A 14,274-nucleotide genomic window follows, 5' to 3' on the forward strand; every position below is an offset into this window, starting at 1 on the left:
TTTTTGTGCTTAGTTTATGGGCAGCTGTGCTAGTTTTTTTGAGATATTTTACATATCTGTTTGGAAGGGGAATTGCAACAAAACAGAAAGGATGCTTAAGATTTAGTAGGCTTTAGGGATAAACTAGTCTGTACACATGTCTGAAAGCAGGACATTTAACTGATACTTAGGTCATAAATCATATTTGAAATGGAATTAAAACTTAAAGTGCTATTCAATGGATGGAGCAAACTGTAATGTTTTTACAGATCAGGCTTTATCCGAGCATGTTAAAAGGAAGAACTAGACAGTCCTGGCTATGAACGAAATTCTCTTCCTGTGAAATTTGTTGAGCAGCAACTGTCAGCAATTGTCAGTGTAATTTTGGCACACATTTTGAAAAAGCCGTAAGATTTATTATCTTGGGGTGATTCTGGGGGAAGAGATATTTGGAAAGGTTGTTTTTTTTTCCCCATGCTGAAGGAAAATGTGAATTAGACTTGCAGTGCTGGAGCTGATTGGCATAAGTAGCTATTGCTGCTAGAACCAATCCAGATATTGAAAATGGTGATTTTCAGTATTCTTATGGGATAGTGGTTGTATTAGTAGCCCAGAACAGGAGCCCTTCATGCTTGTGTAAAATACTTTTACAAATGACTCTTCAAAGCAGTGAGTAAACAGCATTTCATTTTAAGATACTGGTGCATATAGGATGCAAATCTGTGAAGGAATGTATGATTCTTCTGTATTTGTCCTGTCATGCACTTGACAAATGTAATGTTTTTATGGTGAAATTGTTATCTACAAAATTGGAGCTGCTTTCTAGTTTTAAGTGAAAGTTCATAACCTGTCACAGATTGGAATGCCTTATTAAATATTGAACATCTGCTATAACCTTACTTAAATGAATACAGGGAATGTGCAGAAAGGATACAGTTAGGGTGTGGGGGTTTTTGTTACTTTTTTCTGAGATACCACGGTTATTCAAGGTAGATGAAGGATTTGTATGTTAAATGTTTCATTTACTGCATTGGTTCTGTATTTCTTAGTGTGACCTGTTTAGTAGCTGCTATTTCTGTCTGATTGATTACTGCAGAATTGTGGCACTTTCCATATTCAAGGTACTTTATATTCGAGCAGTGTTCTTCAAAGTGATTTGTGATTTTGGGGATCTCAATTCTTATTTTACAAAATATGGTGCCCTATAGTTGTCTCTTGAGAGGTATCTGAAATCACCCGTCAGCTTTGAAAATCTTGCCCAGTCTCTGTTCATGCTTGAGGGGGAGATGATATTGCAGATATGAACAACTAATTGCTGGAGCCCACAGAGGCAAACTTTTAGTTCTGAGATTAAAAAACTGTGTATTTGGAACTTCAAAGGCATCTTCATTTCCACTTATTTAGAGGAATGGGCTGCTTTGGGAAGCATGGCAAAATACCAAATATTCTGTCTGGACCACAGATCCTGTCAAACTTCAACTTCTCACAAACTTCTTGGACTTTAACATTTTTTAAAAAGAAAAAATTTAGAGAGCACTGAGTGGCCTTGAAGAGTAGCGACTAGCCCTGTCTGAGACTGAGGTTTGCTTCTTGGCTGTTAACTAAGTTTCTTCCTTCATTTGAGTTGAAGACACATTTATTGTGAAGTCTGTTTTCTGCCAAACAGCATCTGAGCAAAAGTATCACTGGATCTGTTATTGATAATCTTCATAATCTGTGTGTCTGACTATGACAGGGAGCATCCTAAATAAAGCAATGAATGAGGAATGTATTACAGGCATTTTATTGGTTAAATACATCGAGGCAAGAGGATAAGCCCATACAAGCTGGCCTTGAACACTGCAGGAATAGAGCATCAGCAGCTTTCCATGCCAAAGCCTTACCACCCTCACAGGGAAAAATTTCTTCCTTATATCTAATCTAAATCTGCTCTCTATCAGTTTAAAGCCATTAGCCTTTGTCATATCAGTACATGCCCTTGTAAACAGTCCCTCCCTGGCTTTCTTGTAGTCCCCCTTTGGGTGCTGGAATAATAATTCTGTAGGACAAATGTGAATGTTGGCATTCTTTTGAAGACAGTCACAAGTAGCTGTTATAAGGCTTTAGGTTTGTTTTATCCTATGAAATCCAAAATGCTTCGTAAATACTGTGATTTGGATTGTGAGGAGGGTAAGAAAGCCATTTCCTGCATTGATGCAAGTCAGACTATTTTAGAATTAAGCATTGTACCTGAACCTCTGTTAAAATTCTTTGCTGCTCACAGGAACCAGCCATACCATAACAGTCTTGAGAGCACTGTGTTAGAAAGCATAACTTGCCTGCTCAGCTCCCTTTTCCTTTCTGATTTTATTGATGTTACAAGACCAGTATGTTTGGCATCAGTGACCAGAGTAGAGGGACTGGCGCAGGGAAGTATGTTAGCAGTGAATGAGGCCAGTTGACCTGGCTTGTTATGTTTGCAGATAAATAAGGAGAAGACAGATGATTTTTTTTTTTTTTAAATTTTAAGTAGGGATTTTCCCAGGTTACTTCTGTGGGCATTTTGAAAAAATAAGGCAAAATAAGAACAACTTGAGCTATATGTAACCAGGACTTTGTGATGAGCATGAGTACAACTTTTCTGAATATAGCATGCAGCAGATTTTTTAATGTAGTAAAAGGACAGATTATTGCTTCATGATTTCTCAGGTCTTGTTTCCTAGAGGGTGTGTTTTCACAAAATAATGTAGTCTGGTTATAGGTCTTTTAGAAGGTTACAGCATGACTTATTGTCAGATATTTTAAACAACTGTAGATACAGTAAGTGGGAAGAGGAAGTTGCGCGAATGGTGCATGGCTTTTAGTACAGTTTTATTTCTTTACTGCAGTGGTATTTAAAAGGGGAGGAACAAACCATGTACACGTCAGGGTGCTTCAGCTGATTCACTACTTAGTTGTTAGAGCAGTGTTTAAAATTGCTGTGAGAGGCTGTTTCCTCCTTCATGCTAACCTTTGATATGGCAAATTCAGTTTGACCAGTGCCTAGTTATATGACTGAAAGAATTATTGGCTGACTGTATAGAGTACAAATTTACACAGACTTCTGAAAATGGGCATGGAGTGTGAATAGATCATCTTATCTGACAGAGGGAAAAGTATTCTATGCATATTCAGAAGAAAATCCAAAGCAAGAAAATCCATTTCCTCAAAACACCTTTAATCAAAATATATCTTGACAGCAGTGTAATAGCAGACTTTTGGGCTGTCTGCCAGGAGATGTGGTGTTCTGCTTCTGCAGCCACGATCAGTCAAGTCACTTCCTGAGGAAAAAGGGTTTCTGAGACCAGGTTTTCATCTGTTTATTAGTTTTATTGGGTAGTACTTGATAATCAGATGGCTTATGGGGGATCTACTACTTTTCCTAGCACTGTCCAGTGTGGTTTTTAAAATGAGGAAGAGGCTCTAAATGAGACTTCTTCTTTCAAACCCCTTTCACTGAAAAGTGGTCACATAGCAGAAGTTCTTTTGGCAAATATAAGTTTGCTTTTTTTACCCCTGTAAAAGCTGTGAGGAATGACTGAGAAACCCTGGGAGATGATGTTAAACCATGCCAGCTTTATTCAAGTCACAGGCAAAAACTGCCTGTCAGATGATTTGTAATTATCGATGTTTGTATTGCAAAGCTTGACACAGCGATTGGTTTGTTGTGTGCTGGTCTCATGTCACTAATCCTTGCTGAAAGATCCATGAATTTCTGCTGTCTCACTTCACAGTGCTGGGGAGGGTGTGGGGAGGGTGTCCATGCACACTGCCCTACGTTAATAGTGGTATTGAAGCATTATATGTGTATATATGTATATATATATGCAGTATATGTGTATATTATATCAACAAGTTGACCACAAAAGCTGTTTTTCTTTTCTTCCTTTACGCTTGCAGGTGTTGGGAGGGTCTCTTTTTGTAGTGCTGCTTCTCATTTGCTTACTCTGTGGTTGCCTAATTCATTGTGTGTGTTAATAATGCTTCCTCAGCAGCAATATAAAACTCTTCTTTCATAGTAAATGCTTTTGTCACCAGGCAATTGGCATGACCATGCAATTGTTTTAGGGAACTGACACATTAAAAACAAAAACAAACAACAAAAAACCCAAACAAACAAACAAAAAAAAACAAGTGGGAAAAATGGTGGGGGTTTGGTTGGATCAGTTTTCCAGTCCACCGATGGCTACATGGGCAATTCTGGTACAGTGGTTGAGATGGAGACAGAATGTAGGAAGGGGTTATTTGGGGGTGGCTGTTGAATCCCATTTCTTTCATGAAATAAATTGCATAAAATTGCAGTCAAATATTTCTCCTCAGTTCCTCGGGGTATGTTTTCTGTGCTGTTTTAAAGGGACCTAATTATTGCACAGAGGATGTCTTTGTCTAACTTTTAGAACAGTAACGAAATCACTGCTGAAGGAATTTAATAAAAACTACTTCATCTTTGGTTAGAGTCATTGCAAATTTATAAAAAAGGAAAACTCTGAATCACTTATTTCTTCTTTTTCTTTTTTTTTCCTCAAAAGTTACTTTCATTTGTGCTTTGTAAATCAGCTTCACTCAGTCACTTTGTATTGTATTTAAGCGGTATGTGTTTAAACTATATTCAAAAACAAACATATCAAGTTTATCTGGGTGCAAAACTTCTATTGGGGATGTGTAGATTGAAATTAAGTGAGGGATGTATTCCAAGGGTAGATAACTCCTGGTTTGTGTTGATAAATCAGCTGAAGGGCTGAACTTTAGCTAATAAATCTAGATTTAACTTGCAGCATGAAGGGGGGAAAATCAGGTCACTTTATCTTATGGTCAAATTTTATTTAAAGCTGACTCATGTAATATATATGCCTGTGATATACCTTATCAAGAAGCCTTAAATATCAGATTCTGTAATACACTCAGCATCATTTGTGATGTCATCAATTATCTGTGCACTTGGGTAGAAATCACTTCACGAGAGAACTGCAGGAAAACTAACTTTTGTTGAAAGATATTGGTGACAATCGTTTTGCAAGACTCAAACTTTAATTTGGGGATTCTCTGCTCCTGCTGTTCAGCTGCAGAAATCCTTTGACAAGGGCATGTTACCCTACTTCTGCAGCTGAGTTAGAGAATGACGTTAGAAAGAGAGAACTGTCTAATAAGTGAAATTAGGAGACAGTGTGCTTCAGCCTGCTTTGCTGGCTGTGCACAGTTACCGTGCAAAATCCCTTTGCCGGGCAAAATTTTGGACTACAAATCAGTTTGTGTCAGGAGCAGGCTCAATGACCAGTCCCATAGTTTGAGAAGTGTTAAAGACATTTCAGTTCTTGAAAATTAAGTTCATTGTCTGTGCAGAATTTTCCTTGGAGAGATGTGTAATGAAAATTTCTCTGGCAGATCTACTTGGTTGTGGTCTGGCTAATTATGAGATGACAGGGATGCTGGGTAATTTCAAATGATCTTTAGAAGTTACAGTCATAAAATTTAAGAAATCTGGGTTTTGTTCCCAGCTCTGACACTTATTTCCTGCTGTGACTACAGTCAAGTCACTAAGGTTGTCAGGGATGTCCTTTTCCAACCACAGCTCTGACAACTGAAGGGTTTTTGTCCCCAGCCTGCCTTGGGTGTGCTTTGTGATCTGCTGACTGCTCAGCTTCTGAGCTTTCTCTGTGGCAAATGTCAACAAAATGGAATTAAATGTGTAAAGACTGCAATTTTAAGCTGTTTTAACTGCACATCTGCACCTGTAAAATTGTATGGCCAGAGATTCTGATTTGGAAAATAGATTTCTTTTAATCAGTTGAGTCTGCTTCAGCAGATGTATTCTTCTCTGATAGAAGTGCTTGTACAGTGAGGCTGGAATTGTACAGAGGTCTTTACTCTTCATAATAAAAATGTCATCAAACTCATCAACTTTCAGGTGCTCAGATAGTTGCCTAAAAAGGGCATATAAAAAATTCAGTGATACTGTAGTCGCTCTGAAATCTTTTATTTATCTTTTAATAACTTTCAGCAAGTGGCATGGAGATTAGCATTTTTCACTGTCAGAAAGAAGACTACCACTTGTTTTCTTTGCTTTTTCTGGTTTTATTTCCCTTGCTTTACATCTGTTTGAATTTTTTCAGGCTGTAGAGTATGACTTTCCAAAGTGAGAATGTCTGGTATTTTGTGAGTGCCAGACATTTTCTGAGATAGAAGAGAACTGTGTACCTAGTCTTACTAATTAGGCACATTTTTTCTTGCTTGCAAAACCCTTTTATTTGTGGCATCTTCTGGATTGATTTAGAAATAATGTGTCACTAATGTCAGGTATCCAAAATGCTTCTGCTGCAAACACTGTTCTCTTTTTAAATTTTGTGTCATCATTTAACAGGTACTTTTTTTTTTCATCTTACTTTCATGCTTGTATTTCTTAAAGCTGTGAACAGTTCCTTTCTTTTTGCTTTTGGCATCCTATGTATTTTCTCCTGTCCTTTCCCCTATCTACTTTTTGTCTCACTGCTCCACTCTTATCTTTAAACAAGTTTTCACCCTGGAGCTTGTGACTAGACCAGCCTTCCACTGCTTGTCATCTAAAGTTTGTTCTCCTTCAAATCTCTTTGAAAAATTCCCCTTCCTTTCTTTCTCCCTTCTTTTTTCTGGACCTCTTTCTTTCTGATGCAGAAGGTTTCTCTGGTAATGATGTCAAACACAAAAATTTGTATGTTTGAGAGGATTCTTTTTATTATTACGTTACTTTAAAATAACGCCATCCTGGATGTGAACAGACCTAATGCCCTGTGTTAGAGATATTCATGGATTAAAGAAAATTCTTGATGGGTTATACCAACCACTTTTTGTGTCACTCATTGTGCTCACTGTTTATCATCTGTAGTTACTGGTACAGAAGTATCTTCTTCTGGAGTTCTGTGAAGTGTCAGTTTTTATTTGACATCATTCAGGGTCTGAGCCTGGTTTCACATGTGAAGCAACACAACTGCAAATGTCGTTTCCTCACCTGCAGTAATGGAATTGGTAATGCCCTTCCTGGCTGTTCCACCAGTTGTCCTTGCACGTGGCATCAAAGAACAAGGAGATTGTGGACACAGTGCAAAGTCAATTCTAAGATTAGGAATGTGGGTGGTGTTGGCGCTGAAATTCAGCACCTCACAGACAGTCATTGATTCCTGATTGAACAATTAACAGTTCCAGATTTAATTTCACTGTTTATTTCATGTCTTAGAGCTTTTCTCTTTTTATTTTAGTAGTTTTCTTGGCCTGTTGTCTGAATTATTACTGTTTTATTGTGTTGTTTGTTGTCTTTTGGCATCACCTGCTTGTCCAGGTCAAAAAATTATTGCTAGGAAGAGTTCTGGTGAGTCATGTAGCCCCAGGAAAGGCTCTATTAAAGATAGACTTGAATGACCTAGATACAAGCCCTTGTGTTACAGAGACATTACAACCTTCCCACATGACTTATTTTGGTTTTTAATTCTTCCTTTCCATAAGAAAGGAATTTTGGTTTGGTTACCAATATCCAGACTAAGTTTTCTTACCTGCAGCTTAAGCCTACTTGCTTCTGTTCTTTGTCCTTTAAATTACCTATTTTCTCAATGGAACAGTCTTTTATAAATCAGAAGATTTGCTAGGATATCCCAAGTTTCCTCTCCTCTAGGCTAAATGACTCTAATTTGTTTGCTCTTTGCCTTTTAGATTGTTCAGCCTTGCGTTATAAGTCATGTTTTTAGGATCCCTTGTGGCTCATGTTCCAGTCCTCTGGGTGTTGTCCAGTGGGTTCTCAGTGCTTCAGCTGTGGCTCCTACTTCTTCTCCAGCCTCCTCAGCACTGAAGGCCTTTTCCTCAGTGGGATGACGTGGATGACTCAGAGTTGTTGGATGAATTGGTGGTTGTGACAGGAAATCACATTTGAGATTTGACAAATTGTTACTTCTTGGAGATAAAACCTGTTTGGAAAAACAGTATTGTCTAGTCAGATGCGTATGCTTTTGGTTTTTAGCTGGTGAGAATCTTTTCAAAATCCAGTTATCACAGCATACTAGTATAACTTGTTTGTTTTGACCTTTTATTTTTTTCAATAATCGGTTTTATGAGCACAACTGTGAGGTTTTGTAATTTAATTATATTTTCATCTTCATTTCTATTTCTTTTTTAAGTTTCACAGGGTTTCAAGTTTGCATCTCTGTCCTTGAGAAAAGATTTTTTTTAATTTTATTTTTCAGAATGAGTACACAACCTCAGAATTGAGGGAGAGTTTTTTCCCAATTTTTGAAAATTCTATGGACAAAACAGACTTCAATTTTGTACATTTATTTTCTTTACTATTCAAGAGCCACTATTCTGAAACTGCTGCTTGATATCTGTATATCATTTTTCAGCACAAAGTTAACAGTTTTAGAAAACAGCAGTTATTAACAACCTTTCTCAATCACCTTTTTTATTTTATGTTTTAGGGTTTTGACCCACCACATCAAAGCGATACAAGAACTATTTATATAGCAAATCGTTTTCCCCAGCATGGCCATTATGTTCCTCAGAAGTTTGCAGACAACAGAATCATATCATCCAAGGTAAGGAATCAGTTTCTTGTGGGAAAACCACTTGATATGTTACTTAAAAAGTTGTTTGGTAAATGTGCAGGTGTGTATGATGTCCAGTGGTGCATATACAATATTCAAAATGAAACAAACTCTAAACTTTTTTGAGGGAAAAGCAAGGTTGCTTCCTATGTGGTTTTTCTCCTCTCATCCTTCTTTCCTCAAAGCCTGTTAAAGTACAGAGCAATTAAGCCTGTTGGTCAGAATTTCTGAAGGAAAGTAGGTTTTAAACCAGTGCTGGTCATGTCTGAATGTGATGCACCAAACTACTTAAAAGGAAGGGTGAAGCTAGTTGTGAGGGTTTTTAAAGTAGCCAAATTGAAAGCTAATACTCTATATAAAATAAATCAGTGGACTGCAGTTGCAGATTCCCTCCTAGTGTGTTCTTGGATTGAAATCAGTGGAGCTGCTGGTGGGATGTGCCTTGTCGCTGTGGTGTTGGAGAGAATGTTACAGCTGCAAGAATTAAATTTCTTCCCTGCTACCCAGGATGCAAACAGCCAAATGACTCCAGCTGCCCCTGTCCCAGTGGGTAGGAGAACATTTAAAACATGGCCTGTACTGGCAATGCAGTTGCTACCTCTGCTTCCCTGCTAGCTGTACTTGAAACAGAAGGAGAAAAAACCAACAAAAATTGGATACAGCAGCTCTGTGTGGGAGAAGACCAAGACCAGGAGAAGGTTTGGGGGAGGGGAGATGGAGAATGAAAAGATTTAGCTTAACAGACATTAATGGGATTGGAACTGAATTTCATTGAAAAATTGTTCAGTGTGTCATAATTATTCTTCTCTCTCTTTTTTTCCCTTCAGTATACAGTGTGGAATTTTGTTCCAAAAAACTTATTTGAGCAGTTCAGAAGAGTAGCCAACTTTTATTTTCTCATTATATTTTTGGTTCAGGTAAGTTGAATAATACTCAGGAAATTGCAGTTTATGTTGTAAATCTGCCACTGATTTTTGTTCTGTGAATTTAACTTCTCTACTTACATATTCTGCCTATAAAAAGAACACATTTCCAGTTTCTCTGGGAAAAGAACATCACTTTAAAAACAATTATGTCCAAATTTAAGTGTTATTCTTAGGTTTTATCTTTATGAATGCCAATGTATTTAAGTGTGCAGTTTTAAAGCCCATTGCACTGACAGCAGAGGGACTCAATTGCCTCAAAATACAATTTTAAATCTTGTAAGGTAGTAACGAAATTCCAAATAGGCTTCTTATTTTTGTGGGCGTTGGTGGTGTTTGAATAAACCAGGAGTTTTACTCTGTGTTTTTAAGTGCTTCTTGGACATTTGTGTGCAGAAACGCAGACATTCAGGTTCACTGGCACCAAACTGGGCAGTGTGCTTGCTCTTGAGCTGAGCAGAGATTAGTGTATATTCCCAGGGTAGGTGGAATCTCGCTTTTGTAAATCAACAGACTATTGTGACACAGTTCTAAGATCCTGACATTCAATTTGTTCAGATAAAATGAACCCACAGGTGTTACAGTTTGGGTTGACAGTTTGTCAGTTTTGAAGATGTCAGTTAATGCTGTTATTGTTACAGTACAGGTCAGAAATACTGCTGTGGCTTTTGTAGCTTTTTTGTTCTTCTTTTAATGAAGAACATCCACGAGTATATTATGACAGTGTGTACATTTTTGGTAATCTTTGCACCCCCAGTTCTGTAATCATACCTGAATTCTGTGGAGCTATTGTAGGCTTAGCAGCTGAAAGGAGAAAGAGCCTAAGGAAGAAATAGTAATTTTTGAAAGACAAATTAATATCTGAGGCAGAGACAAGATTTTGGGGTACACAAACTTTTCTATGATTATAAAACAGAATGCTTTGAATGCGTGCAGTCCTCCACAGTGATTAACCAACATTTAATAGTATGCATCTGAAAAATATGGCACCTCATTTGACAAAAAACAGGGATAGTGAGGAGTTAATAAAATTTGTCTGTGATTGTGCCAGATGTCAGTACTGGGCCAGTTCTGTGGTTTTAAATCCATTGCCTCCTGCGTCCCTTGGTCATGTTCTTTCACATTTAGAAAGAATGACCTTTCTAGCCTGAAAATTCCTGTGTTGGGAGCCACTAAAGTCATACTGTTCTAACTTTGTCTAACAGAATGTGTTGTCCATCGCATTTTCCTAGTTAAGAATATTGACTATGTCATTCCTGTTGTGATGTTTCATGCTGTTTAACATATTGTAGCTTGAGGAACATGGAGACATGCTGGAGATAGTACATTAATGTTACTTAAAGTAACTACAGCCAGCATTGCATTAAAAAGAAATAAAAGCAGATTTACCCCTTTAGTTCAATTTTGTGTCACATTTCTTTCAAACTGTTGAGTTCAGTAATATCTAAATGTGATGTCCATGAACAAATAGAGATCTAAAGGCATAACTTCTATTCTGAGTGTAATCCTGTTGTCTTTGTAGCAAGTGGATGCCCTCATGTGTATGGGAAATGTCTTGTCTATGTGCCTGCATTCTTGGAAGTAGAACAGGAGAAAAGCTGCAGTAGTTTTTGTTCATTTGTTAGAATGTTTTTATTCAAATCCCATTTGGAAGTTCATTAATATCTAATTTTTTTTTTTATATAAGGCAAAGGTGCCTTTTTAAAGTTGATCACCATGGTATATTCCCTGTCATACGAATCTCATGTGACCAAGATGCAGAATCTGTCATTACCACCTTGTTCCACTGGGGATGGCAGAGCTGGGGCAAAGTCTCAGTGTGGGATTTAACCTTGCAGTCCAGTCCAGTCCACGTTGTTCACCACACACGTGCATGCCCAAAACATGGTGACAGACTGCATTTTGGTGACACCAGGTGTGTGTGGATGTGTGTCCAGCTGTGTGGCAGGCAAAGGACCATGGTGTTCTGGTGAAAGAGGCAAAGAGAGCAGGCTGCCATGACAATTCCACCAGCACAAAACCTGCTTCATTTTCATATATAAGCCTCTCTTGAGAAAGAGTGAGAGAGTATAGATGGCAGAAATGTCATCTATATCACCTAAATCAGGTGCTTTTGGCACGGGTCTTCTTGGACAACATGCTACCAAGCTGAAATTGCAATGCTACAGTTGAAGAACAATATTGCAGGCTATGTCTCATTTTTATTGTGTTCTGTAAATTGTCTGTTTCAATGGCAAAAGAAATAAACTCATGCATGCGTTGTAAGGTGGCATAATCTGTTTTCTCTGTGAGGCTCTTGGCTCTTAAGAGAGTAAACTTCATGTATGATTTTGTTTTTTCTTCTTTAATGATTCCCAAAGCAATGCCATAGGTCTCAGGTAAAGTGGATCCAATCAGTGTCTGTGGTTTTGAATAGTTCCTGTGTATATTTTCTTTGCAGCACTTGACCGTGTTGTTTTTTTCCTGCAGCAGAGGAGAAGCACTAACATCCCCCCACATACAGAATCTTAGTGTGTACACTGCACTTTTGGCATGCCAGCAACAATAGCACAGATTGTAAAACTGCATGTTAACTTGGGGGAACTGGAAAGATGCAGTCTGAAAAAGAAAATGTTCTCTAATATCTAAACCATTGGAAATTACTGTTTTTAACTTTATTTTCACTTCTAAAGTGGATGATGTTATACTCTACATTGCTGGTAAGCAGTAGATTGTATAGAATGTTGAAACGGCATCATGAAATGTAGATTTCTTTCCTTTGTAATATACTTCCAAATTCATCTCTGTAGAATGGAAGTATATCTTCCTTTTACTAAGGACTCTTAAAATTGTCACATGCATTACAAATGTGACAGGCTGCTCTGTTACCTAGAACCTTTTGTTTGCATCATTATTGACATGTATTATTTAGGTGTCAGAAACTGAGTTTTGCTCCAGAAATATTGCAGGAAATGCAGTAAAAACACTCACAGTTTATAATGAGATACTTGGAAAAGTATCATCTTGTTGTCATCTTACTTTATTAGGGTGGTTTTCTGTTGGCTTTTTTTTTTTTGAAAGTACAATGGTAAAAATAAAATTTGAGCTAATGTTCATATTTTCTTCCCTTTTAGCTCATGATAGATACCCCCACCAGTCCTATTACCAGTGGATTGCCATTATTCTTTGTCATAACTGTGACAGCCATAAAACAGGTAAAGGGGAAAAACCTTGTGGCATGAAGTCTTTTGAGGGTAAAGTTACTTAACAAAGTCTGACCAAGAAAATGCTTAGATACTAAAAATACGTAAACCAGTGTAATTTTTAGAAAGGATTTTGTATTTAATGTTTCTTTTTAGATGCTTGAGCTTCAGCATTTGATTAGTTGTCGAGCGCTCAGTGACTCACTGCAGCACCCTTAAATGGACAGTGAATGATGTCAGGCAGCATTTTTGTCTAAACATTACATGTCACTTGTTATAAGACCTTTTCTGAAAGCTCCTCGCTTATTCCTTTGGCACACCTCGCTGCATGTCAAACCAGTCCTCCCACATCATACACTGAGAAAGGAGCTTGGGTGGATGGAGCAGTGGTGCAGCCCATGTTTGTCAGTAGTTAAAAGGCAAGTTTGGCCCCAAGGAGTACGTTTCATGGTGTAAAGTAGGTATTAAATGTAATCCTGAACCAGGTAAAAGCTCCAATTTAGAAAGCTTCTGGTTTTCTTTTCTTCTTCTTTGATTGCATAAAACATTTTGAAGTGCTTTATAGCACCTGAAATAAGAAAAATCTGAGTTTAACAGAAATCTTGTTCAAGCACCATTTTGAGACCTAGAGCCCCGGTGAAGAGAATGTAGAAATAGAAGAAAAAGAAAAAAAAAAATCTTATGTCTTCTCTAAACCCTTAAAGCAAGAGGAGAAAGAAACGAGCTCATAAATAAAGAGGTGATGTGAATAGAAATTATAATCTCTTCTGCAGGGAGGTTATTTTCAGGAACTATCCCCTTCAAGGGGTTTGACAGTGCTGTCTGGGGAAGAGATGCAGTCTAGCAACTGAAAAATAAGCAGGAGACTGTTACAGAGCTACAACTGGAATTTCAATTTGCCTTCTGTGCCAATAACACCCAAAGGCACCCAGAAATAGGGCAAAAGTAAAAATAGTTCTAGCTTTCAACTGGGTAGAATGGGGCAGAGGGGTTCTTCATGCTGGAGTAATATTTGAACTAACATTTCATCTTGTTACTGTGCAATTTCTGTATGTAGAGTGCCCTAATCCTATTCAATTGCAGTTTTTACCATCACCCCCCCAAGAAAATCGCATATTCAAGAGCTAGAATCATAAGTAGGCAATGGATAATATCCCTTAAAGGTGTGTGAACTAAAAGAGATTATGAAACAGAGTTATAAATATTAGATCATTTTTTTCCAGGAAGAAGTTGGACTTGCGTAAGTCTAAAATAGGCCAAAATATCTAACACCACCTTGATTCCAGATGTCCAATCTTATATTGGGAAATTTAAGTATCTTATCAATTGCAAAGAGTAGAGATTCTGTCATTCCTTCTGGAGAAACTTGAAATCACTCATGACTTGCAAAGCACCAGGAGATTTCCTGGCTGTCTCAATATCTCTGCAAGGACTATTGGAACCACCTAAGCTGATCTAGTGGACTCTCACATTTATCCTACATGCTGCAAAGAAGGCAAAAAATATTCACAAGCTGTTACCTTGGAAGGACAATTAAGTGTGCTATTTCCAACAGGCTACCTTCAGACAGGGAAGAAAGACAAACCTTCTGTTGGAATGCAGAGGGGAAAA

At 37.7% G+C, this 14,274-nt stretch overlaps 1 protein-coding gene across 9 annotated transcripts in view; it reads left to right on the plus strand.

Annotated features, from left to right (window-relative positions):
* The window catches only part of ATP11B (ATPase phospholipid transporting 11B (putative)), a 64,841-nt gene that overhangs the window by 6,305 nt on the left and 44,262 nt on the right, over nt 1-14,274 (plus strand). For all 9 annotated transcript variants that reach the window (XR_007903553.1, XM_051781484.1, XM_051781483.1 and 6 more), the window contains exons 2-4: nt 8,433-8,549; nt 9,386-9,475; nt 12,595-12,675. Coding sequence is in view for 8 of the 9 variants with exons in the window: in XM_051781484.1 (XP_051637444.1) it covers nt 8,433-8,549; nt 9,386-9,475; nt 12,595-12,675 (288 nt within the window). In the remaining variant the exon portion in view is untranslated. The remainder of the gene's footprint in view (nt 1-8,432; nt 8,550-9,385; nt 9,476-12,594; nt 12,676-14,274) is intronic.

Source organism: Manacus candei, unplaced genomic scaffold, assembly GCF_025592945.1.
Source record: "Manacus candei isolate 608988 ecotype Guabito, Panama unplaced genomic scaffold, ASM2559294v1 h1tg000015l, whole genome shotgun sequence".
Taxonomy (NCBI): domain Eukaryota; kingdom Metazoa; phylum Chordata; class Aves; order Passeriformes; family Pipridae; genus Manacus; species Manacus candei.